The 24,610-nt window shown below is 38.2% G+C and overlaps 1 protein-coding gene across 2 annotated transcripts in view; it reads left to right on the top strand.

Annotated features, from left to right (window-relative positions):
• Positions 1-18,775, top strand: part of PTPN12 (protein tyrosine phosphatase non-receptor type 12) — a 69,063-nt gene extending 50,288 nt beyond the window's left edge. Inside the window, exons 12-18 of one of the 2 annotated variants that reach the window (XM_057364474.1) lie at positions 2,131-2,216; positions 8,957-9,921; positions 12,844-12,921; positions 14,244-14,332; positions 15,239-15,269; positions 15,758-15,874; positions 16,468-18,775. In XM_057364474.1, coding sequence (XP_057220457.1) covers positions 2,131-2,216; positions 8,957-9,921; positions 12,844-12,921; positions 14,244-14,332; positions 15,239-15,269; positions 15,758-15,874; positions 16,468-16,529 — 1,428 coding nt within the window. In that variant the 3' untranslated portion in view covers positions 16,530-18,775. The remainder of the gene's footprint in view (positions 1-2,130; positions 2,217-8,956; positions 9,922-12,843; positions 12,922-14,243; positions 14,333-15,238; positions 15,270-15,757; positions 15,875-16,467) is intronic. The other variant, XM_057364476.1, reaches the window with a different exon arrangement.
• The last annotated feature ends 5,835 nt before the right edge of the window (positions 18,776-24,610 follow it).

Raw genomic sequence — 24,610 nt, 5'->3', positions numbered from 1 at the left:
GACAACATTCAAGGCCAGCTTGGACAGGGTTCTGAGTAACTTGACCTTTTTAAAGATGTCCCTGCTCWTTGCAARGGGGTGTGCACTATGTGGCCTTTGAAGGTCCCTTTCACCACAAACTATTCTAAAATTCTATGAATACCAACCAACCTTGATTGACTGCAGTGGGAGCTTCAGTTGTGTTCATTTAAATKTGAGTGGCTTTTATCTGCCCAGTGAATCTTACTCCAAAAAAACCCTGAYAGTTACAGTGAGTGGTCAGCAGGACAATGAACTCCCTGTGCAATTTCCCTGAAAGGGCTGACACAATCCATTCAATAAGGAACAATAGGGTATTTCTGCTGGAGTTCTTGTGCAATATTATATTTGACAGCAAGTTAATGGGGGCAGTTAGRGAAAAGCAGTAAGAAAGATCAGAAGATGTAACTTTTTTCTTCACAGGTAAAGCTTCACTTARTACACTGAGGAATAGAATTTGATATTAGACTCTTCACAGTAAGCATCAGTGGTATGATAACTTTTAAGACAAGTAATGGAAATCAAAAACGTGTAACTAACTTATTAAATTGAAGTGAGGTTAGTTAACTTGAGGCAACTTMAAGTTTATCTTCCAAAGCAAAAATTGTTCACTGAATTCAAATGCAACTGTCACATCTGAAGCAGAAATTATCAGCSGATTCTCTTCTGTTCTGTAAGACTGAAGAAGGTCAGTCTCTGTCACCAGTCTGGGCAGGTAGACTGGCAGATAGCAAACCCTATTGCATAAACCTAGTTTTGTGCTTTGAAATGTATTACATGAATTTGGGATTCTTTTTTAAGATTTCTTTTCAAAAGAGAACTATTGTGAAAAAAGCCTTTAGGTAAAATAAGCATTGAAGTTAAGATAACTCTAAGGTCCTCCTTGGGTTTGTTGGGTCTTTGGCTGTGGCACATGTTTAGAAATGGTATGTCAGCTTTAGACTCTTGCATGTTGTGTTTTGGTTTTTATAGAGACATGGRTTTTTTACRTATTTTTGCTGAGTGGCTGGGTTGTAGTTAGTGTTCATAGCCACTCTTGGGGTGCTGTGTTTTTGATCTGTGGTGAAGACAGTGCTGGTGGTTGTTTGTAGCTGATGCTGCAGTTACTGCTGACCAACGTTGGTGCAGTCAGCGCTGCCTGTGCTCTCAGCCTGCCCTCCCAGTGTGGGGGATACAGCCAGGCTGTTCCCACAGTGCCCAGGGAGATATCCCATAACACCCATTATGTCATGCTCAGCAATAAAGTGGGACAAGAGGGGCTTCAGTGAGGGTTGGCTCAGGAACTGGCCCGGGTCCACCTGTAGAAGTTTGTGAGTGAATGCTTTTGCATGGCTTGTTTGATTCCTTTTTATCTTCTCCCACTTTGCCTATTAAACAATTTTATCTTGACCCATGAGTTTTCCTGTTGTTCCTCTTTCCCCTCCAGGGATGGGATGGAGAAATGAGAGTGACTCTGTGGGGCTTAGCTGCTTCCCAGGGTTAACCCACAACAATATTTTACATGTATTTACATGTATAAGTGTGTATGTATTTATAAATGCATGCATATATAAAATATATCTTTTATATTTATGGCCCTAAAGTGGATTTTAAATCATCATGCTTTGCTGAGTAAATTAAACTTTCTTGTACACAAATGGGAGATTATTTGAAAGGCATTTAGATTAATGCATTAGATGACAAGTGGGTAAGATCCTTCTCATTTTCTTATTACAGTGCAGATCAGTCTTCATTGGGGTGATTGTAAAAGTGAAAATAATTAAACTGACTGGAAAATAAATGCTTTCATTGTGAATAATTCGGAGGGTGTTTGAGAGGTAGCTCACTACTAAAGATGATATTTTGAGTATTTTCTGTAGTGGATTGTTCAGTAGCAAACAGACCAAAATCTTCAGTCAGAAAAATTTCAAGTTGGATAAGAAGATATAAAATAATTTTGTCCATTTAGAATAGAGTTTTGAAARTGATCTCTATATGATAGCCAAAAAATAGGTCATATTGTTACATATCATTGCCAAGTATCATTACAGACCTTTGGACCTTATAGTTCAAATATTGTGTGTGTTATCTTTATGGCCAGAAATAAAAACACCCTTTTTTYCTTTTAATCAGGATGAAAACAATACAGAGAATGCTGTCAGTTCTTCAGATGCTGAGAAACAGGATTCTCCTCCACCAAAGCCTCCACGCACCCGCAGGTAGTTAACTGTGTTCATTATACTATTTTAAGCTGAAAGATGAACAAAAGGTAGAATAAAGCTACTGCTACTGTAGAGACTTAAGATGCATATGTTGTATTTATAAGTAGAAATATAGATAATGTAAAGAGAAGTCTTGTAATTAACTCTAAATATAAGTTGCAATATCTTTGTGAAGTCTGTGTTTGAGTATACCAACTTTGCAATGATTGTGAGTGGACAAGCATGCACCTTTACTAGTCAAATATGTTACATCTACTTGTGTTTTAATTGCGCTAAGTGACAGTAGCAAAACAAACTCAAAATAGGCTCAAATAATGACTGAACACTCATTTTTGGAGACAAAACCATAATGAAACTTCATCACTGAGCTTAAAAATATGATTTCTGTCCACTAGGTAATTTCCTTACTAGTGTTCCTTGAAATAATTTTAGGTGTACCTCRGTTGTTACTATTTTTATATATTCATGTAATAATGACATATCTATAATTCATGTAATTCATGTTTAAGCACACATCTGTCTTATCTGCATTGCATTGTTCTTTACTTGCTGCATTAAGTTAAAATCTTTAATYTCTCTTTAAAGCCTGGGATTTTTTGGGCCTGTTTCCATAAACTCATAYTTTCCCATCTGCCAGCACTGGCAGGCAGATTGGTTCCTTAGAGGTGAATAAATGGAAGCTTTTAGCAAAGCTGTTGTCTTTCTAAAATGGAGATGATTTTTGAAAAACAATTAATTACACCCCTCCTGGAAGATGCTTCTGAGGAAAGGCTTTATTTGCTATTAGTCACATCTGCTCAAAATACCCACTAATGAGCATGTTTTTTCTTGATGCAGGGGGTAATTTTACAAATCTACAGCCTGATTCAGTCAGTACATAGAACCAAATTTTGTGTATTGTAGATGTTTTGGCACAGGTTGACATCCTTTTCCTGGGGAAGATGGGAGAGCAGAATCAGTGAAACATTCTAATTTAATCCCCATATGCAGAAGGAAACATTTTTAGGTTGCCAGCCAAGTGTGTATTCGAGTTTTACATGCACTGTCTCTGAAGAAGTTACAAGCAAGTTGCTAAAGCTACTATTTTTGAAAAGAAATACACTTTTWAAATTCTTTATGTTCTGTGTTGTTGATGGCTTTAGAATGTGTGTTTAGTAAAGCAAGCTAAGTTTTTTTTTAAGGGAACTTTTAACATTTGCTTTGTTTTCTAAAGCAAAAAGRGCTATAGGGACTATTACAGAGTCCTGTGGGCCAGCTCGGTTTTTGATGAACTTGCCTGAGATGGTCCTGACTGAGCAGASAAAAGTTGGTTTTTATTTCTAGGCCTCAGGGTGTTTGTTTTCCATATTTTAACCAGACTAAGCCGTGTTTGCTTAGATAGTAAAGGTTATGATGCCTATCAGTTGTTTTCTGTYGGCCCCAAGTCTGCTGGGTGAGATGGTGACATCTCCTCTGCAGCCCTTTCCACTGGCTAACAACTCAGAACGTGGCAGAATTTTTCAGTGAAGGTGGCTTTCTTGCTCTCTCTTCTTTTGTTTGTGACATTATCATGAAATCATCTCAGTATTTTCTTTAAACTTGAAGATCTCTTCCTCTGAAAGTGTAACTGTTATCAGGTTAACTCATGTCTGTGCGAGGGATGAGATATCACTAATGACTTAAACAGTTCAAGGTAGGAAGCTTTCTCAGAGAAATATAATTAATCCTTTTAGTACTTGCTTTGGCCTGGGCATGTATTGGAGAAGAAATTTTACTTTCTAGGCTGCTTTTATATCTTTTTCTTCTTGGAAGCTACAAGTATCTTTAGGTTATTGATATTAAATTGATATTAAATTGATATTAAATTGGTATTTTATTTACTTAGCTTACCATGAAGCATCTAGCTGTACTTGTTTTGCAGAGGTTTTGGAATTGTATTGCCTTCCAATCTTTTATCACCTTGTAATGCTTTAATGTAATTAAACTTGCTGTACAATATGTGAGTATAGTCATTTAGTTTAATGTCTCTCTCCATTTGATATCAACATAAAAAAGTTCCAATATTACTCCTTGATTATTACAGAGGTAAACAAGAACAACTCATTAGTGCATACATCAGCACCTTATCCTAGAAATTGCTTTGCTTGGCAGTTGATGATCACCTCTTGTGAAAGTCACCTTTCTTTAAAGGACCTGAGGGGWTGGAAAGTCTTTCTTAGACATGTTTTAATTATTTTCAGATTCGTGTAAGAAGAGGATATAAGTAAGGTTTAACTTTGTTAGATATAAGAGTGCAAAAAACCTAAGTTTTAAATTTACAGTTTAGTATTGTACTCRATTTTATGTGGCAGATGTGTCAGAATTCAGAGGGAATATCTTAATACCTTTAAGTATTAGTGTGCTTAGTTGTTGATTGTAAAGTGTTTGGAAAAAGAGGTGGTTTCTTTTATTCAGGCTTTGTTACAAAAAGTTCTTTATTTTCAACTTTAAATGCAGTTTGAAATCAAAGTGTAAACTTAGACATAAACTCACARAAAGCTCTGGTGATGTAACAGCTTTTTTGTATGCAGTGTAATGGAGAGCTGTGTGCAGCAGTCTGAAGGAGAAAAGGTGAAATACTGTAGCAGTTTAACTTCTCATCCGATTCTGTTTGGACTTTGGTCTAATGATAGTGAATACAATACCAGGGTTTTGTGTTACTCTGTTTCATTTCAAGWCTTGCAAACTATATATTTGCATCTCCTGCAAAGCTAAGGTAAAACTTGTTGATGGATGTTCCTTCCTAGTTAGCTATTTCTAATTTTTATGCCACAGCTGAAAAACCAAAAAGCCTTGGTAAGTAAAATTTACAAGATAAACTCACCAGTTGATTATTTTTTAAATTCATTATACTTTTATATAAATTATTTGTAGTACATTTCCAACTCAMTGTAATGCAGCTTTTTTTTCACATGGATGGCAGTGATTTAATGTAAAAGTAGAATAATGTGGTTGTCTAGCTTCAGCCTGCTTATGTTGAGTTTAATTTTCCTATTTTAATTATAAAGGAGGATGTAGAGGGTGGTATCTATTTTTGGTTGTTCATAGCAGCTGCATTCCATGACCTTGGCATCACTCTGTTTTATTTGAAACACCCTACAGTATGCTGCATAGAATAACCATGGATTACTTTAGGCCTTTTTTCTTTTGAACACTGGCCAAGTTTYATTTAAATCTGAACCCATTGTGTGCAGTTTTAATAATATAGCTTTTTTCCATTAGGAGTAAAGCAGCTTAGATTTTGAAACACTGTAAAATTTTATAATGTACTGCAGAGAAAGCAATATATGGCTTTTTTCATGTATACATTTTTGGTGGAATGCTCTGGGAAGGCTTTTTTTTTTTTGGAAAAATTATTGTACTTTTGACAAATTGCATGTAATTGTTGTCATGACAAATAATTTTTAAAAGTTGTTATTGCCTAATTGATGGTTTACCTGACAGCTGAGAAGCCACTGGCACTAGGGCACTGCATCAGCTGCTCAGGCTGTGTGGCAATGAAAGTGYATGAAAAAGCTGCCTTGGTCATACAGGGAAATTCCATACTCAGCTGTAAATGAGGAAGTGTTGAGGTAGTGGCATTCCAAGATAATCAGGAGCAGTTGGATCCGAAGAGGCACTTCAGGGCTGAGTCATGACAAAGCTTTCTATTTTTTTATCACACAGTGGGATTTTACAGATGTATGTGTTTATTTAAAGGTCTAATACAGGAAAGCTTACTTTTCTTACTTCAATGGCCTGGCTTTCTTTGGTTCAGTGACTCTTTTCTGTCTCAATATCCTCTTTCATGAGCTTTCTGTTAATTTCCTGGTATTTTAAATCAAGCTGGTTTTACTACCTCCTGTTGTTTTCAACAGTATTARTAGTTCATCTTCAGATGATTTTCTGCCTCTGGGGGCAGAAAGGTCTCTGGAAAACAGCTAATGAAGGACATGCCCAAAGACAGCATTATGCAGCATCCCARAATGCCCAAGATTCACAAGAGTTTTAGAAAAAGCTACTGCCAAACCTTCTGAATGTGTTCATATCCTAATATTTCTRCTGTGTGGAAACAAACAAAAAGATTATTTGCAATGCAGAACATGTGAAATAGTAATATTAAAAATGTCTGTAAAATGGGAAAATTGTTATCTATTGGCATCTACTTCCTAATTTATAGAAAAAAAAAATACATTAGAATGCTATTTGGGCATCTCAATTTCTGAGAACAGATATCCTTCAATACTAATAAGGCAAAGAATTATTTTGGCAAAAAAACCCCTCATTTTTTCTCTGTAAGCTGTCATTTAAGAGTGAAGGAATGGCATTTAACTTCAAATGTAATGGGGAACATTGTAGTAGTTCTGTTGAGATGAGTAGGAGGAAGTTGTTTAATCAACTTTTGGGCTGCTGACTTGTGCAGCCTTTCCTGTATTATCAGTTCTATGGATACATGTAAAGCAATTGTTTGAATACACATGGGGCTCTGTTTACCAGTGGATCAAAGCATAGAGTGATTTCATTGAACAGTAATTGGTAAAGAACTTACAGAATTTTGACTGGTATTGTGGACCTGTAACCTTGCTGTATCGAGTTTAATGGTAATTTGCTTTTTTAGCTAATTGTAATGCTTCATGTTAGGTCTGTACCAGATAATAAATTCGTTTTGCTGATTGCAAATAACTCTGTGTCAGGAAAATCAGGTCAATAAGGGAAAACCATGATTTTAAGCAAGAGGATTTAGTGGAGATTACTGGTGAGCATCACTGCTGGTAACAGGGAACATGTAAACATTTGTGCAAGTGCACTTGCTCTCTGTCTCTCTCCGTGTCCCCCTCCCCCATTCAAAACAGAAGAGAGAAATCCAAGTGGAGGGATTTCTCCTGTACTTAGTGTGTATTGAATTGGAGCAAGACTTACATCCCCCCCTTTCCTGCTTTATCTTTACTAATTCAGGCAAACAACTTATTCTCAAGCTTATTCATTTTTCAACATCTAGAGGCAAGAGCTTCCAAATTACTGCTGTTAAATTGCTTTGATGTGCTTTGTAATCCTTCTGTTTTAATGTAGAGAAAAACAGCAATACACAAGTGCATGGAGGAGTGGAAGAGAAGGAATTTGAGGCCCAAATTTTTGTGGCAAGAGTCAGGCAGAGAATGGAAGAGATCACCCAGAACTGCAAGGGGATCTGGGATTTTCTAGATACAAAAATACAGGAACTTTTAGAAGATAATTTGGAAGCTAGGAAGAGTGCAGTACTTCAGGGAGTTAGGATTCTCATAAACTGAGAATCCAAATGGTTCTCTTTAGTATGGAATCCCTGGTATAAAGATTTTACTTCTTCAACTTGTACTGCTATAGMTTGGTAGTAACAGCACAACGATGAAACATGTGCATTAGCCTGTCCCAGGTCAGGTATGCTTTTAGTTCTCTACAAAACTCACTTGTGAGACAGTCCCTGGGCTTTTTTTGCTTTGGGGTGTTTTCCTATATGTCATGGTAGTCTCAAGAATTTGCACTTGCTGAGTCCTTAGTCCTTAGGTTTGGAAGTAGAGGAGCCAATAAAAGTACTTTAATTTTGTTTGTGATGTGGCATGCAGACAAATAATGAGAGCCTGTCTGATGCCTTTCTCGTGTAGACAGAGTTCCTGTGCAGTTGTGCTGGAGAGTTTCATGAGAGCAGAGTATAGGGGCAGAGTAGAATTCCCTRCTTCCATCTGCTGGCCACGCTGCTTTTAATGCAGCCCAGGACATGATTTCTGGAGTGCTGGGTCATGTCCAGCCTCTCCTCCACCAGCAGCCCCAGGTCCTTCTGCACAGGGCAGCTTTCTGTTCCACCCCCAGGCTGTATGGACACCGGGAGCTGCCCCAAGCCAARGTGCAGCACTTTGCACTTGGCTTTGTTAAACCTGCTGATGTTCCCATGGGCCCACTTCTTGAGCTTGTCCAGGTTTTACTGGATTTTTAAAGGAACAAAAATTATAAAATGCCTAATTTCTGTTTGTAGACAAAACCTTCATCAGTTAYGCTAAAATGTTTGTAGTCAACTAATCTGACCATATCTTGAAGAACWTCTCCTTTTAAGTAGCTTGAGATGAACTGTAATTGTAAGTGGTGTGGTCTTGCTAATATACACTGTAATTTGGATTTTATATTCTACTGTGAATATTTTTTATATTGCATGTACCTCATATCAGCTAAATTTGGTCTGCGACTCTGCAGAGAGTATTAAATATGCAAACATAAAAATAAAATCATCTTGGGCATGCACAGAAAAATAAAAATTAAGGGAGATGTTCAGTGTTAAGTAGGCTGTAAGGATTTGTTTTTTGAASAACTCTTTCTTGGCTTTATAGAAATTTGAATTCCATATGTCAAGTTTGTCTGAGYCACTTAAGGAAAAACCTAGTGAAATGCTGCCACAAGAGGGCCTGTGTTACAGAGTCTGAAAAAATGCTTCTGGGAAAGGATGTGAGCAATCTCTGAACTATTAGTGAGGATTAGTTGTGGCCTGAATGAATGTCTTTGTGATATTCTGAAAGACATTTTGAATGTGTTGACTTAATTCTTGTCTACCCCACTAGTCATATTCTATAACCATAGTCTGTGGGCAGTGGTAGCTCTGTGTGGAGTTTGATATTGGTATGAAAGCATTAACTACTGCAGTGGAAATGGACAGATATCTCTAATCTTGTAAAAATCCAGAAAACTTAAACAATTGTGTTTTGGTTGTTTTGCAGTTGCCTTGTAGAAGGAGACGCTAAAGAAGAAATCTTGCAGCCTCCAGAGCCTCAGCCAGTACCACCAATCCTAACACCATCTCCCCCATCAGCTTATCCAACAGTCACTACGGTGTGGCAGGACAATGACAGATACCATCCAAAGCCAGTTTTGCACATGGTTTCATYAGAGCATTCAACAGACCTCAATGAGAATTATAATAAATCAACAGAACATTCAGGGAAGAACGAACCCAGCGAACACACGGAGAAGAGGCTGGAGCGTAACTTAAGTTTTGAGATCAAGAAGGTACCTCTTCAGGAGGGACCACGAAGCTTTGATGGGAACTCCCTGTTGAACAGGGGACATGCAATTAAAATTAAGCCTGTGTCATCCTGTGTAGTTGATAAGAGCTTTAAGCCACAGGAACAGATTTCAGGGGATTCATWTGTAGATGCTTCTCAAAACTCATGTATGGAATACAGCGTGCCACAGTCTAACACAGCCTTAATACCTTCACCAGAAAGTCTGCAGAGTCTGGAGGTGTCTGATACCCCACCAAGACCAGATTGTCTGCCTCTGACAGAGAAAGGACACGCCACGTGGTCACTACATGGGCCTGAAAATGCACTGCGTACGTCCGTGTCTGAAGAGTTGTCTTCAGACACCTTGTGTCACGGTGTTAAAACTCTCTCTCTAGCAGCAAACACCCCAGTTGAACATCCTTCCTGTGATAATGTTGATCATACTCCTCTTTCTGTTCGGGCACCCCTCTGTTTTACTAATCCTCTCCATTCAGATGATTCTGACACGGATGAGATGAACTTTGACGGAGCCATGAGCAAAAGCGCGTCCAATGTGTCAACCGCAAGTGCCACAGTCTCTGCTGCCACTAATACTGAAAACATTTCTGCCAGAAAAGTATTGCCAATGTCTATTGCTAGGCAAGACTTAACAGCTGTAACATGTTCTGAAGATGGCAAAGGTAGGTTTCATTGAGGTTCAGAAGTGCTGCTCTTTAGCTGCATTTGTAGAGTTGGACAACATAAATTTCTTTGCAATGCAGTTTTCTAAATGTAAAATTAATCAGTGCAGTATGGCAGCTTCAGAGAGGGCACAACTCTTCCTGCCAGCTTTCAGTTTGCATGTGAGCTATTTTTGGTATAAGGTACTACAAACCATGATGCTGCTTCAAAAGCTGTATTGTGAGCTTTATTRTGAGCATTTGTTTCATGCTTTTTTTATAATGCATTCCTGTAGGCTGGTATGTAATTGTAGGTTTCTGTGTTATATTYTGGTGCCTATTTTTTCTCTGTGTCTGGTTTCATGGAAGTGTCAATAATAAGTGGAGGTTGACTAGTCAAATCATTTTCAACAGGCTTGTGCAAGTACATTACAATTCCATGCTTACTGGTTGATGTGCTGTTCCTAAAAATGTAGATGTAACCTCATTCACTGTGTTGGTCTTTGAAGTTKCTCATTATTTTAATAGCATTGTAAATATTTAGCTGTGCTTTCCTCTTTTTCTGAACATGGCTGGGGGTGACAAGGTAATATGGCTGTTCATCTAAGAATCCAAGTTACGCTTTATTAGTACTTTGAAAATTATGGAGTGGTTTTTATCTTTTACTCTTTTTTTTTTTTTTTTTGTGAAAGGGAAGTTTGCAAGTTAGAATGTCATTTACCGAAGGCAAAAGGGTTCCAAAACATGCAGGTGCAGATTTCAGTCAGGCTGGCACACATAGATCAAATGGAGGACAGAGCCAGGAAGAAAAGATTAGGCRTGAGTAACTGCTTGTGCAAAGCCCAGCAAAACAAGAAGTAAGGCTGTGGAGCTGAAAGAACATAAACTTCTGGATTCAGCTCAGACTCCTGTGCTTGGAGCTGCTTACAGTGATGGCCTCACCTCGGGAGTCTGTGCAGTCTTCATGACTTTCTGAAGTGAAGTGGGGCTCAGTGTGTAATGCAAGATGCAGAAGCAGCTGAATTGAAAATACCAGCTTTGTGAACTAAATGTTCACCAAAAGAGATGTGAACTGTTTTGCAGCCTTAAAAACAAAGTTTCTATAGATCTTGATCTAGATCTATAGATACTGTGAACTGTAGCTATAGATCTGTGGATTTTGTGACATTGTGTGTAAACACAGAACAATACTTGCACATAAGTATATACTTTTAAGGGGTGTGACTTAAAAGATGCTCTGCCGAGCTGACAAAGTCCTTTTGTCATAGTTATTTCAACTTTGCAAGCAGTCCTCCTTGGATTTGTTTTATAGTTTTGCAGGCTACTGTATTTTTCCTTTTAGCCATAATTTTTTTCTTCTTTCCCAGAGCAAACACTGTTTATCACTGTTTGGAAATTATCACCTCTGCGTGCATCTCATTATGCAGATGCTATAARAACATGCAAATAAAATAAGTGATATGTCATAAATATGATAAAGAATTGGAGAAATGTCACTCTAGAATTTATTTCATGTAACTGTATATCAGAAACGTCTTGAAATAACAGTACACTCCTTGTGCTGCTGGTATGTTGATGATTTACAGGAATTAAAATTTTAGCATTAATTTTTTTTATCATTTATCTTGTTATTAAGGGTGTATTTTTTCCCTCTTTGTATGATAGTGAACACTTCCCATTTTATATTCTGGTTGCAGGTCTTGTAATCCCTCTGGGACTCAAGAATACCGGGTTAGATCACTTTGCACCAGTGATCCTAAACCCTGTTTACATTGGCTTTCTCATTTTCATACTGGCTCGGGAGTCTTCTGTCTGAAGCTGGGAATGTGGGTGCAATCACCAGYGAAACTTGTCTGTGAACTTACCAGCACCCTAATTGCCCAACTGCTGGTGTGCCTGATCTTGCCACACAGTTAAATCCTCTTTTTGATTCAAATGAAGTGAAAAGTAGTTGTACCCTGAGGTAAAAGGGAAAAAAACAAACAAACAAAGAGAACAATAAAGCAGCAACAGCTCCACAGCAGCAGCAACACTCAAACCAAAACAATAAAACTCACTTTCAGTTAGTGCACATCCATAGGGACTTTAATTCCAGGTTTTATAGAGCCCTTTCTGTCAATGAAGGTTTTCTTGTGCTGTGTAATAAAGTTGAGATGGAGCAGAAGTCACTTGGAACACAATTGCTTGTAGAACTTGATGGAAATCTGTCCCTGCAGCAGCTAGGCATGCTGGCAGGTCAAGCTTTCATGGCTTTATTGGTTGAAATGTGTCTCTGTATTTCTGAACCTGCGCAGAGTACAGTTGTCAGATGAGATTTCTTGTGGCAGCAGCTACTTTAAATTGTTTTAAACCTTTAATTACTACTCCAAATTTCTTAGCAGGTCAGAGAGGGCCTTTTGCTGCCAGAATAGCTTATRTTAGTACACTCGTGGGAGGTGAGAGGGAACAGACTGGGGACAGGATGTGGTTCTGGCCCCAGCCGTAGCCATCTCCTCTGGCTCCTATTTAGCCTTTTGACTAGTAAACCTTGTGCTAGGCTGTTTGACCAGTTTATATCAGTGGCGTGGGAGCCAGTGGGCCTCAACATGGACTTAGGGACCAAAACTGAGACCTGAAAGAATGATAAAAAAGTATTCATTGGAGTTACTGAGGGTTTTTCCCCTCTCAATTACTTAGACTGAAAATGTGGTTTTGTTTTCTTGCTTGCATAACACACAAACTGATCCTCTGCCCTTAATGTGAAGTTAATGTTGTTGGATGAAGTTGCTCCATGGCCTTACTGTGGTAAACCAAAATGTTTCATAATACTTAGAGCAAATTTTTGTTTTGTTTTAGATTTTATACCAAGTTTAGGATTATCTGATGTATGAAAAGTTCAACTTCTGCAAGTCTAGGAGAAAAATCTGTGTGTTTTAACTTATTCAAATGTCATATTTGATTTAGATGCTGATGCTAGTGAAGATTCCTCTCCCCCGCTCCCAGAAAGAACACCAGAATCATTTGTGTTAGCAAGTGAACAGAGTGAGTTTTTGATATTTGGTGATAATTGGAGATAAAAATGTGAAGAGCATGTCAGTATTATATTTGAATACCCCTGTTTTTTTTGTTTAGTCTTTTGGAGCAAATCGCAAAATGGAATGAAATCTAGTATGTGTAGCAGCTTATTTTAAGGTTTAACTTTTACATACCCTTGAATGCAGAGGAATTATTTTTCATTTTCTAACTAAACATGCTATTAAATTGTATTTAAATAATTGGAGACTTCAATATTAGTGGAGCTGGTTTCCAATCTGAAGGGCATGGAAATGAGATGATACAGTGTGGAAATGCAGTACAGTTAGGGAATTTGCCAGCTTTTTTAGTTTCCTCCTGCTTCTAGGTAGGGAATGGGTACGCACATGAAYAGTGTTTATCTGATTCTCCTTTCTTGGGCAAAGGAAAGATGATTACACCTCATTCTGCACTACATGTAGTGAACAAGCCCAGTTTGTCAAGTTTAGTGTAGTTCACTCTTTGCCTGCATCAAAAGAATAACTGAAAGAGAAAGCTGACACTTACAAATGATGTGCTCCCATTGTCGTAGTTCATTCATCAAGCTAGTAATGGCAGAGTACAAAACAGATTAATTGAAATGAAGTGATAAATTAGGTTGGTGCTTGGTACCTTCTAGAAAACCTAATATGATGTAGTTATTTACTGAGACTTTTGTTTAGTCTCATTTTGAAACTCAAAAAATTTTGGCCCAAGTAGTTAATCTAGATGTTTTCAGCATAAAAACATGGAAGTTTTGTGTGTTTTTTGAGCTTCACAAACATATGTAGTTCAGAGTCAAAATGATCCCTTCTTTGGAATTACGGACCTGCTGCTCTTCTGTGACCAAAGAACAAAGCTGTTTCCTTTAAAAAATCTCTCTCCAGGACTAGRATCACTTAAAACACTTCAATTTTGTTTGTCTTTTTGCATGATGTCAGTTAAGGACAGGTGTAGCTGTCCTGACTTTATGTTTATTTAGGAGATCTGAAAAACACATACTATTACTGCACAGCTGATGTAACAAAAGTTGTAAAACATCCTCGAAAAATAAGCCAATTCCCCTGTTGATTAGGAACCCCCAAGGAACTAAATGAACATCCACAATGCAAGCAGTGTAGTCTGGTGTTTTGAGTTATGTTGTGCTATTTTGCCTTCTCTGGATCATTTTCCATGTAAAGAGAATTTCATGTTTTTACAGGCATTTAATCTAAAAGAAAAAAAAATTGTTTAGAGCACATTTCTAATGCTGTGTACTAATGCCTCATCATGAGGAGAACTGAAGTGTGTTGAGTTGGTTTAATTGTTCCTAGGCACACCCCTGCCGAAGCCAGTGGTGCTTGCACAGTCKGAGTGGAGCGTGTTGCGTGATCAGCAGCTGCCTGAGCAAACAGCCTCCACAGTAAGTGCAGGAGACAAGTCTGTACTAATCAGTCATTYCCAGTCTGGYTRGGAGCTACAACAAAAAGCAAAACAYGTACTTGGGAGAAGTAGCAGCTGTTGGTCATCTACAACTGGCCAGTTTTTCTTCTGCCTGAGCTGCTGAACTGATGGGAAGAGCACGTTTTCTTTCCAAGAAAATTAACTGGTTTTCTAACGTCAGCAATACTTTTAAAAGGAATCATCCTTAAGATATCTTAAACTATGGCCTTAAGAGTATAAATATGCTGCATTTAGGGAGCTGTCTGCCCTTAAGGGATCTCAGGCCAATTCAAACTGGAGGAGAATTGCAGTCTCTCATCTGACCTGCTGCATGAAGCAGGGCTTCAGCCAAGGCTAACCAGAGCTTCTTCCAGCTGGGTCTTGAAAACCTCCAGAGATGGACACTTCATATCATGTCTGGGCAATCTCTTTTACTGCCTGATAATGGGTTTCCCTTTTATCCATATTTTTTTTAAACAAACTATTTTTTGCCCATCAGATTTTCACTCATCCAGCTCACAGTCATTCTGCATGAACAGCTGGCAAAACTTTAAAAGCATATAAATCCTTTTTACATTTGTCACTTTTTTTCATGTGCCCCCAATATCTCATTAAAAATACAACAAAAACGATAGATGTGAATTTTCAAGGACTGTAAATGTAATATGCGGACAAACCTACCTAAACTTGCAAATAAGTTGCAGTGTCATGTTTTCAAATTTTTATTAAATACTAAAGTTCTAATAGTAAATTCTCTTACTAACTACTGTATATTTCCATTAATGTTTATGTTTTTGGTGATGTTTTTGTGATCTGAGATCTCTAACTTTCTTTTAGCTATTTGGAAGTGGTTTTTGTAATTATTTTATGTATTTTTCATTAACAGGGTTTGAAAACAACTTCACCTATACTACCTGGTAAGTGGTGGGAAAGCTTTTCAATTTTTTTTCAAAATAAACTTTTCCTACTGAACAAAAATTTGCCTGAACTTGGTGTTTGTTGTGAAGATATTTATATTGTCAAGTATACTTAYATTGTACTAAATAGATTGTTACCTATGATGTCTAAGCACCTTTAGTTTAGAAAGAACATGAACAGATGCCTTTATGTTGATGTATTAAATGGCACTGTGAGCTTTTGCTATAAAWAGATGCTATGTGGGATTTCAGCTATCTATACAAACTGTAATACAAAATAATAATCCAGATTTGGTAAGCAGGATTATGTTGCTGTCACTGAACATCTACTTCATAAACAATTATCAAATGTCCTYTCTAGGAAGTGAGAAATTGGCTTTCAAAGCTTTATTTTTGTAAATAATATTTGTTACCAGTTGTCTTCTGGACTGYAATAACAAGTGGCATTGCCACAGTGGTGACTAAGTGAGGTGTCTTGTGTTTTCCAGATCGTCCTGAACGAAGCAACAAAACACCAACTGACATTTTACCTCAGATTTCTTTTTCCGGTTCCACTGATACAAGAGGTCAAATTTCAGAATTTTCTGCAGAAGTAACAGATATTGGTAATTACAATTCTTTTAACAAAAATCGCTWGATGACTTAAACAGGGGATTCAATATCATTACTGGTTTGGATAGCTGCTGCTACTGTCTCACTCCAACACACTGAGATGCAGAACTCAGGCAAATTAGTCTTCCTTGTCTCTTCAGCATTGCTGAAGGAGATTTTCCCAGAATGAATGATTGAGTAATTCTTCACTTTATTTTTATTCAAAGTGTATAAAATGCAGAATTTGTCAAATGATTTATAATTCTGTAAAGCAATGAAAATTTTCAGAAATAATACCTGATAACTGCTGAGGTATGCAGAGAAGAAGAAAAAAAACAGATAAATACTGTAATACTGTATTTACTGATAAGGGCTTTCCACTGAGGTTTAAGTAGTGAACTATAATGCTAKAAGAATTCTTCATATTTGTACTTCCCATGGCCAGAGTGCCTTCAGAATTCCTCATACTACAGAGTTGTTTTCTAGCCCCAAGAGTAAATCTATTCTATAAGAGCTGGAGCGTGTCTCAGTGATCTGACTGCTGCCAGCCTTTGTGAGCCTGTGTTGTCCCAGCAGACACAAAAATTAAATACATTTCTTTCCTTAGGTTTTGGTAACCGCTGTGCAAAGCCCAGAGGACCAAGAGAGCCACCCTCAGAATGGACATGATGCAAGAACCAATGGACACACTGTTGATAAATTATACTGGAAAACTCAAGTGCCACTGAGAACTAGAGAAATAGTGTTCCACTTTCCTGGGGGGCGACTAACACAGAGCAGTGTAGATCTAACTATCAATGGTACATTCTTGCAGTACATCCCACGCAAAACCTGACACATGGTTCACAACAGTGGATTCCAGTATTACAACCTAACYTTTTGCTGGGGCCATCTACCTGCCTTACTACACTTAGGAGAAAGTATTACATATGATTTATTTTGTAACTTCAAGTATTATTGCCTTAATGTCTTTTAACCCTGTTACACGCTGCTTGTAGACATATGTTAATATAGTAATACTTTTGACAGATTGTGTTTATGGACTACTTTTTGCTAACATTTGATTACCATGTATGCATTATTTTGTATATGTACAGGGCAAGTAAGTATATAATTTGATAAAGTTGCAATCATAAAATATTAACAGAAGATGTAAGAAATCTCTGCATGATCTAAATTTTTGTGTACCTTATTTGTAAATTATTTGCCCTGAAGTTTTAGAAAATAGTTTCTGGGGTTTTTTACAAAAATTGCTGGACACACACAGCCAGAATTGCAGGTTAGCAGAGATAAAGATTGTAATGCATTTTGTAAATTGTAAGCAAAAGGTTATTTTTATATTATATGCTGTTTAATTGTCAGACCTGATTTGTTCTGGTTTTCATCTAGTCATGGAGATTCAGTAAGTGCCTTGGAACAGTATTGAATTCTCTTAGCCTGTGTATGTTACTTCAGTGTTTTGAGTTCATCTGGAATTAGATTATCAAAGATATTTGTAAATTTCTTAGTATATTTGACCTGCCAGTAAAAGAGAAACCATTTCACATAATCAACACTCCTTAGTTTTCATTTTAATGTTTCATCAGTTGCAATCTTTAGAAAATTCATCTCTATCACCTTTCTGTATAGTAGGATTTTACGGTTTTAATACAGCGTGTTTCTAATTTGGGAAAACCAGAACACACTGGTRAAAGGACTGTTTCAATACCACTGTCTTCTCTTACAGATGGGGAATACAATTTTTGTTGTTCAGCAACTGTGTATGTAAGAAAGCAACTTATATGAAGGTTCACCTGGAGCCCTTGCAGCTACACTGTATCTTGGCAATATATTATGTCAAGAGTTAATCCTTATAAGGATTCCTTACTTAAACTTTTCTGTAATACAATCTTTAAATTAAAGAAAGTAAAAATCTCACTATGGGTGTTTTTACTCTTAGGAAACAAACCTGTGTCCAGAGGCATAGTGTAACAAAGTAAAGGATGGCAGACTGGCTTAGCTTCCAGATCTCAAACAGAATGCTGACATTCAGAAGCTTATTTTTAGTAACTACTATAACAGTTCTGGCTAGCAATAATGCCAGAGAAGCAAAGAAGAATGTTTAGAAGATTGTGTTCATTTTAGGTAGTGAAACTATTTATTAATATGAACTTTGGCCTTGGAAACATTGTCTGATCTACTACTTGTACCTTTAGTGTCCTTCTGCTACAAGAGAGCTAATGTCCAGATAACAGCCCTGTTGTAATTTCCTAAAGGGACATAACTTGCAATTACTGTCTGACTGTGGATTTAATCACTATGTGCTTGGTACACGTGACAGACTGCCAGGCTGGGGAGCTCTTTCAAAGAACTGTGTGCACTATGAATACTTCCCATGGATGTAGTTCTGCAATTATTCGTTTAAAAATAAATAATGCAATGGTATATGCCATCTCTGGGATAACCTATATTGTAAACAGTTGAGACAGCTGGAATGTTCTGCAGTTGGCAGCATAAGGCTGGTCTGAACTTTGTCTCCTGTCTCCTTTCCTTTGTGTTGCAGATGATTAACTCAGACTTTCTTATGGGGCTCCTGTGTGTTTTTAACACARATGGGCTGTCAGCATCCCTGAGCAGTCCAAGTCACTGGAACTCTGGGGGAAAAAAAGTTTAAGAAAATTTTCAAGTATGTTTTGGATGTACTTTTCAACAATCCCTTGCGTATTTGTCCACCAATAAAATACAGATCTGTGCAGGTAGTAGATTTTCTGKTTTTCACATATGAATTTAACTTACAGCAAAGGCTGACCCAAATCTGTGCACAACATAGAGGCCATCTGGTTATRTTTAATTAAAGTACATCTAGGTTCATCTTTTTTTCACCCTTAGCTTTGCACAGATTTGGATCATATTCCAGGCTGATTTTGTCACAGAAAAAAGGTTGCAGCAAAGGTTGTCAAAGAAAGGTTGCAGCATTTCTTTGCTTTTAGTGATACAAAACTGCAATTGTCCTGTATGGATTTCTGTTTCCTTTGACAGAGCTGGTTCACAACTTGCTGTTCTCTGCTTTGAGTGTTGTATTTTCACCTATTGTATTTCAGATAAGCTGTCAGCTTTAAGAGCAAGGTGAAACCTGCCCAATGTCATTCCTTTCTGTATCCGCTCTTATGGGTGGTTCAGAGATAACTGCAGGTCTGGGTGCTTTACGCTGGAGAGTTTCACATGATAATTCTGAAATATTCTCATCTTAGCTTCATCAGAAAAAAACCCAAGACCTTTATTTGAAATGGAATCCAAAAGGGTTTAGAGTGTTACACTGGCTTGCAAATTATCACTGAATACAGATCCAGACCAAGCCATTTTGTACATATATTGCAATCAATCTTTTTTAGCTGCAGTCTTCCGTGTTATTTTTTCCAAAAGAAGTCTCCAACTTTCACCTCTAAAGTGCAGCTCTTCAGGCATACAACTGACTTGAGCACTGTAGCAAAGAAGCAGTAATGCTACTCAACCCAGCTATTTTTATTAATAACCATTGCATTGGCTTGTTTGTCCCTCAGTATTTTTCTAATATATCATTTATTATTTTTTCTGAACATAYTAATATTAAACAAATCATGCAGTAAAGTATCACATCAAAAGAAGAATGGGTTCTCTATGTTTTAGAAATGTGAATTCTCAAGTCTCAGAAGAAAGCTGACCTCAACTGATACCATTGCTTATCTCTATTGCCCAGCATATTTTAGGCTGTGCATCGCTTTGGCAGGTAACATTTTATTTTGGTAGTAACTACAGCATTATGCCAGGATTTTTATTTCTTATCTATTAGGAAAACCTGCTGCGTTTACACATAATTTTCCTTTAAAAGATTTCTAATTTGGGAACTAGGCAGAATCATGAAAATCTCAAAGAATTGCCTCTGGGCTTTAGTACATTGGAATCTTGGATTGGGTTTCTCTGGAGATAAATCTCTAAAAGAATGAATGAGATCAAGTGCAACACAGTGACTGGGCAGCATGATAACCCCGTGCTGGTGCAGCAGTTGCTTTTAGCTACAGGTCAGGCTGTTGGGAAGCACCCAAGTACAAAGCTCTTGCCTGCAGCATAACCCTGGCACACTGCAGACAGAGAGAGGGAACCCAGCACGAGAGGGTTGGACTAGGGAAAGACTAGCAATGAATRTTGCCTTGAAAGGGGATTTTGAGGAGGAACAAGGAGTTAAGGACTTAGGACAACGGAACTGAGCAACCAGATACAATTGCACACAGCTAAGGCTGAGAATTTTCTCAAGGGTTTAGGGAGGAGTAACRTCTCTTGTTGCAGTATAAACAAACAAATTGCAGTTCCTGCAGCCTATTGCCAAAGCAGGACCTTTCTCACAATCTAAAAATGCTCTTCAGCTCTTGAGAAGTTCAAACAGCTTCTAAGGGAAGTTCTCCTGTGTGGGCTAAAAAMCAGGGCTAAATGCATAGAGCACATGAACGTAGGACACAGCATAGCTGGGGCCAGCCAGCACAATGCACTGACTGCTCTCCTGGAGCCCTCCATGTGTCTAAACAATGAATATTTAGACAGCAAGTCTGTGAAGTGGTTGCTAACAGCTTTAGTAACATCCAGTAATAGCCAGACTCTGATGTGAATTTTTCTWWSCATTTCAATGCATGTACTTAATCAAAACACTGGTTTGTCAAGTGTTGGGTCAAGCAAAACAAGAAAATRACAGTGTTCTTGGCTGCAATGCTGKGGTATCCTCAAGATCTGTACCAAATGCTTCACTTCATCATTTCTAAGACTACTTGACAAAAACTTGGTATTTGCAGTTTCAAAACACTGAGCACGTAAAATGTTGTTTGCTATTTTGATCTATTCAGTTATCATTGCTGTAACAGTTGATTAACAACTTGACTCTTGCCTCTGAAAATATATTGCGTCTGCATGAAGAACTTACTGTGGTGAAGCCAAGGTAAGAAATCAGTTTTGCATTTTGGCTTAAATCCTGTGAAGTTCCGTACCCTGTGCACGTAAACAGCCATGGTGAGCTCAGTGCAGGTATTCATCCACGGGGCTGAGTGTTGTGTGTCAGGGTCTGCAGTTCTGGGGCACTCRTAAGGACAGTGGTTAGCTCTGTCTCAGGCACTGTGACTGTGCTCCGTGGAGTTCAGCTAGTGAGGTGGAAGTTGTCCTTCACATCTACAATTCCTACTTTGATCCACAGTGTTACAGTCCTTAGTACAAAAGATCACAGGCAGGTAAAAAAAATTGATCTTTTGGGTAGGGAGTGCCACAGTCTTGTGGAGAGTTTGACTGTCAAGTCAAATGAAGAGCTGGACTTGGATCAAAGATGATCCCATTATTCAAACATGGAGTATCAAAGACTGCTGAGCTTTTCTCCTTACTTCACTCTTCACCAGAAAACACCTGGTGTGTGGTTCCATCCCAGTGCATATTCTACCTGCTACATCTTATGTGAAAAGTACCAAAAAACCCACATCAGGTTCATAATCTGAGTGTTTTCAARTCTTTTGCTACATTTGTTCAAATTTTTATTTGCTTTCTTGCTGTTTTCACCTTAAATAGTTTATTCATTGTTGAAGTGAGCCTGGAGAAGCTGGCAGGAAGAAGACACAAACCTTGTGAGGAAATGCACCAKCTTTCTGGTGTCCATTGGCTGTAACTGTTCATTTATTTGCTGCATTTCCAAAATGAATATGCTTTATGGTGAATATTTAACTTTGTAATACCACTTAAACATTTCACCAGACCTGCCCAGTACACTTCTCATGTTAGGGTTTCAGTGTTGGTTGCACTGAACACTATTTTGCTGTAAGTGAAGGAAGGTTGTGCCTGGTATAACCTAATTCCAAATGTTACACTRGTATCTGGACACAACTGAACCCACCAGTGACAGGCTGGCAGTTTTATTAAAAAATAGTCAGGTAGCTTCTGATCTGTTTCATTAGAGACCATTGAAAGCTGAAATAGCCATTCCTGTGAACTCCAGTAGGCAATCWAGTGTTATTTTTCCCATATCATCCGGCTTTTCTGAAAAAGCACTTGTACTTTTATAAAAACCAAAGTTAAATAAAAAAAATATTCTTAACTGAGATCATGAGTTCTGTGGGGATTGATTTGTGAACACTTCAGAAGTGAAGCAAGTTGCCTGGATAGAGAAAGTGATCCAAAGAATGGTCTCTGCTTGGTGTGTGGTAAAAAGTGAGTGGCAGGACTAGGAAGAACAAAGAGCACACACATAATACTAGAGGAGAGAAGGGGCAAGAGCTGAACTGTAGCAAGTACAAGGGGGAAATTGTCTTTGCCTGTGGGTAATAAAAGGCTGAAGAGAACTTGTTAAGCAGGTTCCTAGTTTTTTCAGCTCCTTAGATGGGCAGAGGGGTGTGGTTGGGTAGCAGGAATGCAGCACAAGGAAGACGCTTCTTTAAATAAATGGTTGGGTTTGAGTTCCTACTCAAATCTGCAATTGAGTATCRGCCTCTTGGGTTTTGCTTGATCAGGCCCAAAGATTACTCCCCAAGGTGGGAGAAAAATAAGGATAATAACCTAATRAGGATAAACTGACCCTTGAAACATCCTGGAGTGGGTGGGAGAGGTGGAAAAGTGAAGAATGTTAGGTTCAGAAAGCAGTCTCTTGTCAGGGATAGATTTTGAGACCTCAAAGTGAACAAGAGCACTTTATGATACCATTGCCATGAATGAATACATCTTTGTCTGCCTGCTGACACGTAAATCACTGATAAGAAGGAAGCAATGCAAGTAATTCTTTTTATAATGTAAATCAAACCTTATTATACATTAAGACTAGTGAGACGCCCAACAGCTCTGAAAAGCTGTTGCTGTGAAGCAGCTCTTTCCCCATCTTTGTCATCAGACAGCAAATTGATACAAGTTCATTAATGCTGGAAAGAACACTCAGGAGTATTTTTTCCCTAAATCCACCACTTTTGGAAATAAGTTTTCAGACTCTACAAAAGTATTTCTACAGATAAATTAGTTCTTTACAGTTTGGATGCTGGGTGGTGGTCAAATTTACTGAATTTACTTCTCTGTCACTTCTACATGTTCTGTTTAGAAAATCTGAATTCTCATTTGAGCAGCTACTCCTACAACAGGGAGGATGGTCTCAGACTTCCTGATTAATAGAAAAGGGGTATCTAGTCTTATAATTAAAAAAAATGAAAATCATCAGGCCTCTTTTGGACCTCAGACACCTGCCAGCCTCCTCAGGGTGCTAAGTTGGAATGCCTATGTGAGCCAAAAGATCTCTCTTAAGGATCTTCCATGTTAGTCCACAAGACTGAGCTCAATCCTGCCCCAAAGAGGGGTTTGGCTCCAGGAGAGGCAGCTCTGCCCTTGGGCCTGTCCACAGGCCCCAGATCACAGGGAGGTATTCTGGGAGGGAGCAGCAATTGTCACTAAACTAAATGCTTTGTGTTTCAGTTGTTCAGGGCACCTCTCCTCACCACTTCTGGGATATATGATGTGCTCTAGGGACTTCCCCTAACTAATAAAATGTCTAAGTTCCCTTACAGACCACAGCATGTGCCTATCTAATTTGTATTTGAAACCATAGGACAAATCCTCACTTTTCTAGAAACCAAAATATGTGTAACAGTAAGRTCCAGATTGAGGGAACTGGGATATGTCAGTGCTTGTAAATTCATTGCGCAGTTCAGTTACACAACTCAGAAGGCTCGCTGGAGCTTTTATTAGAATTTTTATCTTAATGATGTTATGTAGATATATCAAGCAAGCACTTTTCAGTGTCTCTTCTTTCAGTGATTAAGAATGTGTGAATAATTTTTCCATCTGCTTCTTCCTCTCCCTCCCAATGAACTCTGAGCATCAGAAGCAACCAGCACGAGGGAGCTCACTTGGAGCAGCCTCTGGGCCAGAGTCTGGTGAGATGACAAATCTGTCCTGCACATTTGCTGGAAGTGGGGCTATCCTTCATGGAGGCTCAGCATTCCTGCCTCTAAGCCAGGGCAAGACTGTACAAGTAACAAGGTACAGTTGTGATTTCACATGAACAGGCTGGGAGGAGCCTGGATATCTGCCATTTCAAGACTGTAATCTAAGGCTGATAGTGATGTGTTAGATTTACACTGAAGTTATTCCYTCCATCCTGAGTGAATCCCAAGCCCCTAACTGCTATTCAGTTAAACATTTTTGGGTGACTTTATACTGTGAGATGCTTTCCTAATGCCATGGATTAGAAATTTCAGGTGCAATTATCTTCCAGTTACATTGGTACATCAGAGAAAATCTGAGGACATTATGGCAAATGCATTTTTACTTATAACAGTTTATCTTAAACTAACTTTTCCAGAATCACTGTGGCCACTGATCTGAAGAGCTGCTGCCCTACTGTGGAATAAAAATTGTGGACAGAAAGCTCTTTATTGTGGATTTTTCCATGATGATGTTGTTTATGTGATCTAGAAGCTGAGGTGAGCAGTGAAAGATTAGCTGCTGCAAATAASCAGCTGTTTATTTTCTTTTTATATGTACACTTACAAATATAAATTGCTACTCTGCAAATAAGTGCCTGTACCTAAGACACAAGACCCAAATTTCCTAGAACTAAATGTACTCCAAATCAAGGCCAGGTGGGATGGCRCTCCKGGCAACCTGGTCTAGTGAAAAGTKTCCCTGCCCATGGCAGAGGAGTTGGAATGAGATGATCAAGGTCCTTYCCAACCCAACTATTCTATGACCATTCTTTGATCTGTTTATCATTCTATAAGCCTTTGGGG

Source organism: Malurus melanocephalus, unplaced genomic scaffold, assembly GCF_030028575.1.
Source record: "Malurus melanocephalus ecotype Western Australia unplaced genomic scaffold, MMel_1.1 scaffold_39, whole genome shotgun sequence".
In the NCBI taxonomy this organism is placed as follows: domain Eukaryota; kingdom Metazoa; phylum Chordata; class Aves; order Passeriformes; family Maluridae; genus Malurus; species Malurus melanocephalus.
This window is presented reverse-complemented; position numbering and strand designations above follow the sequence as displayed.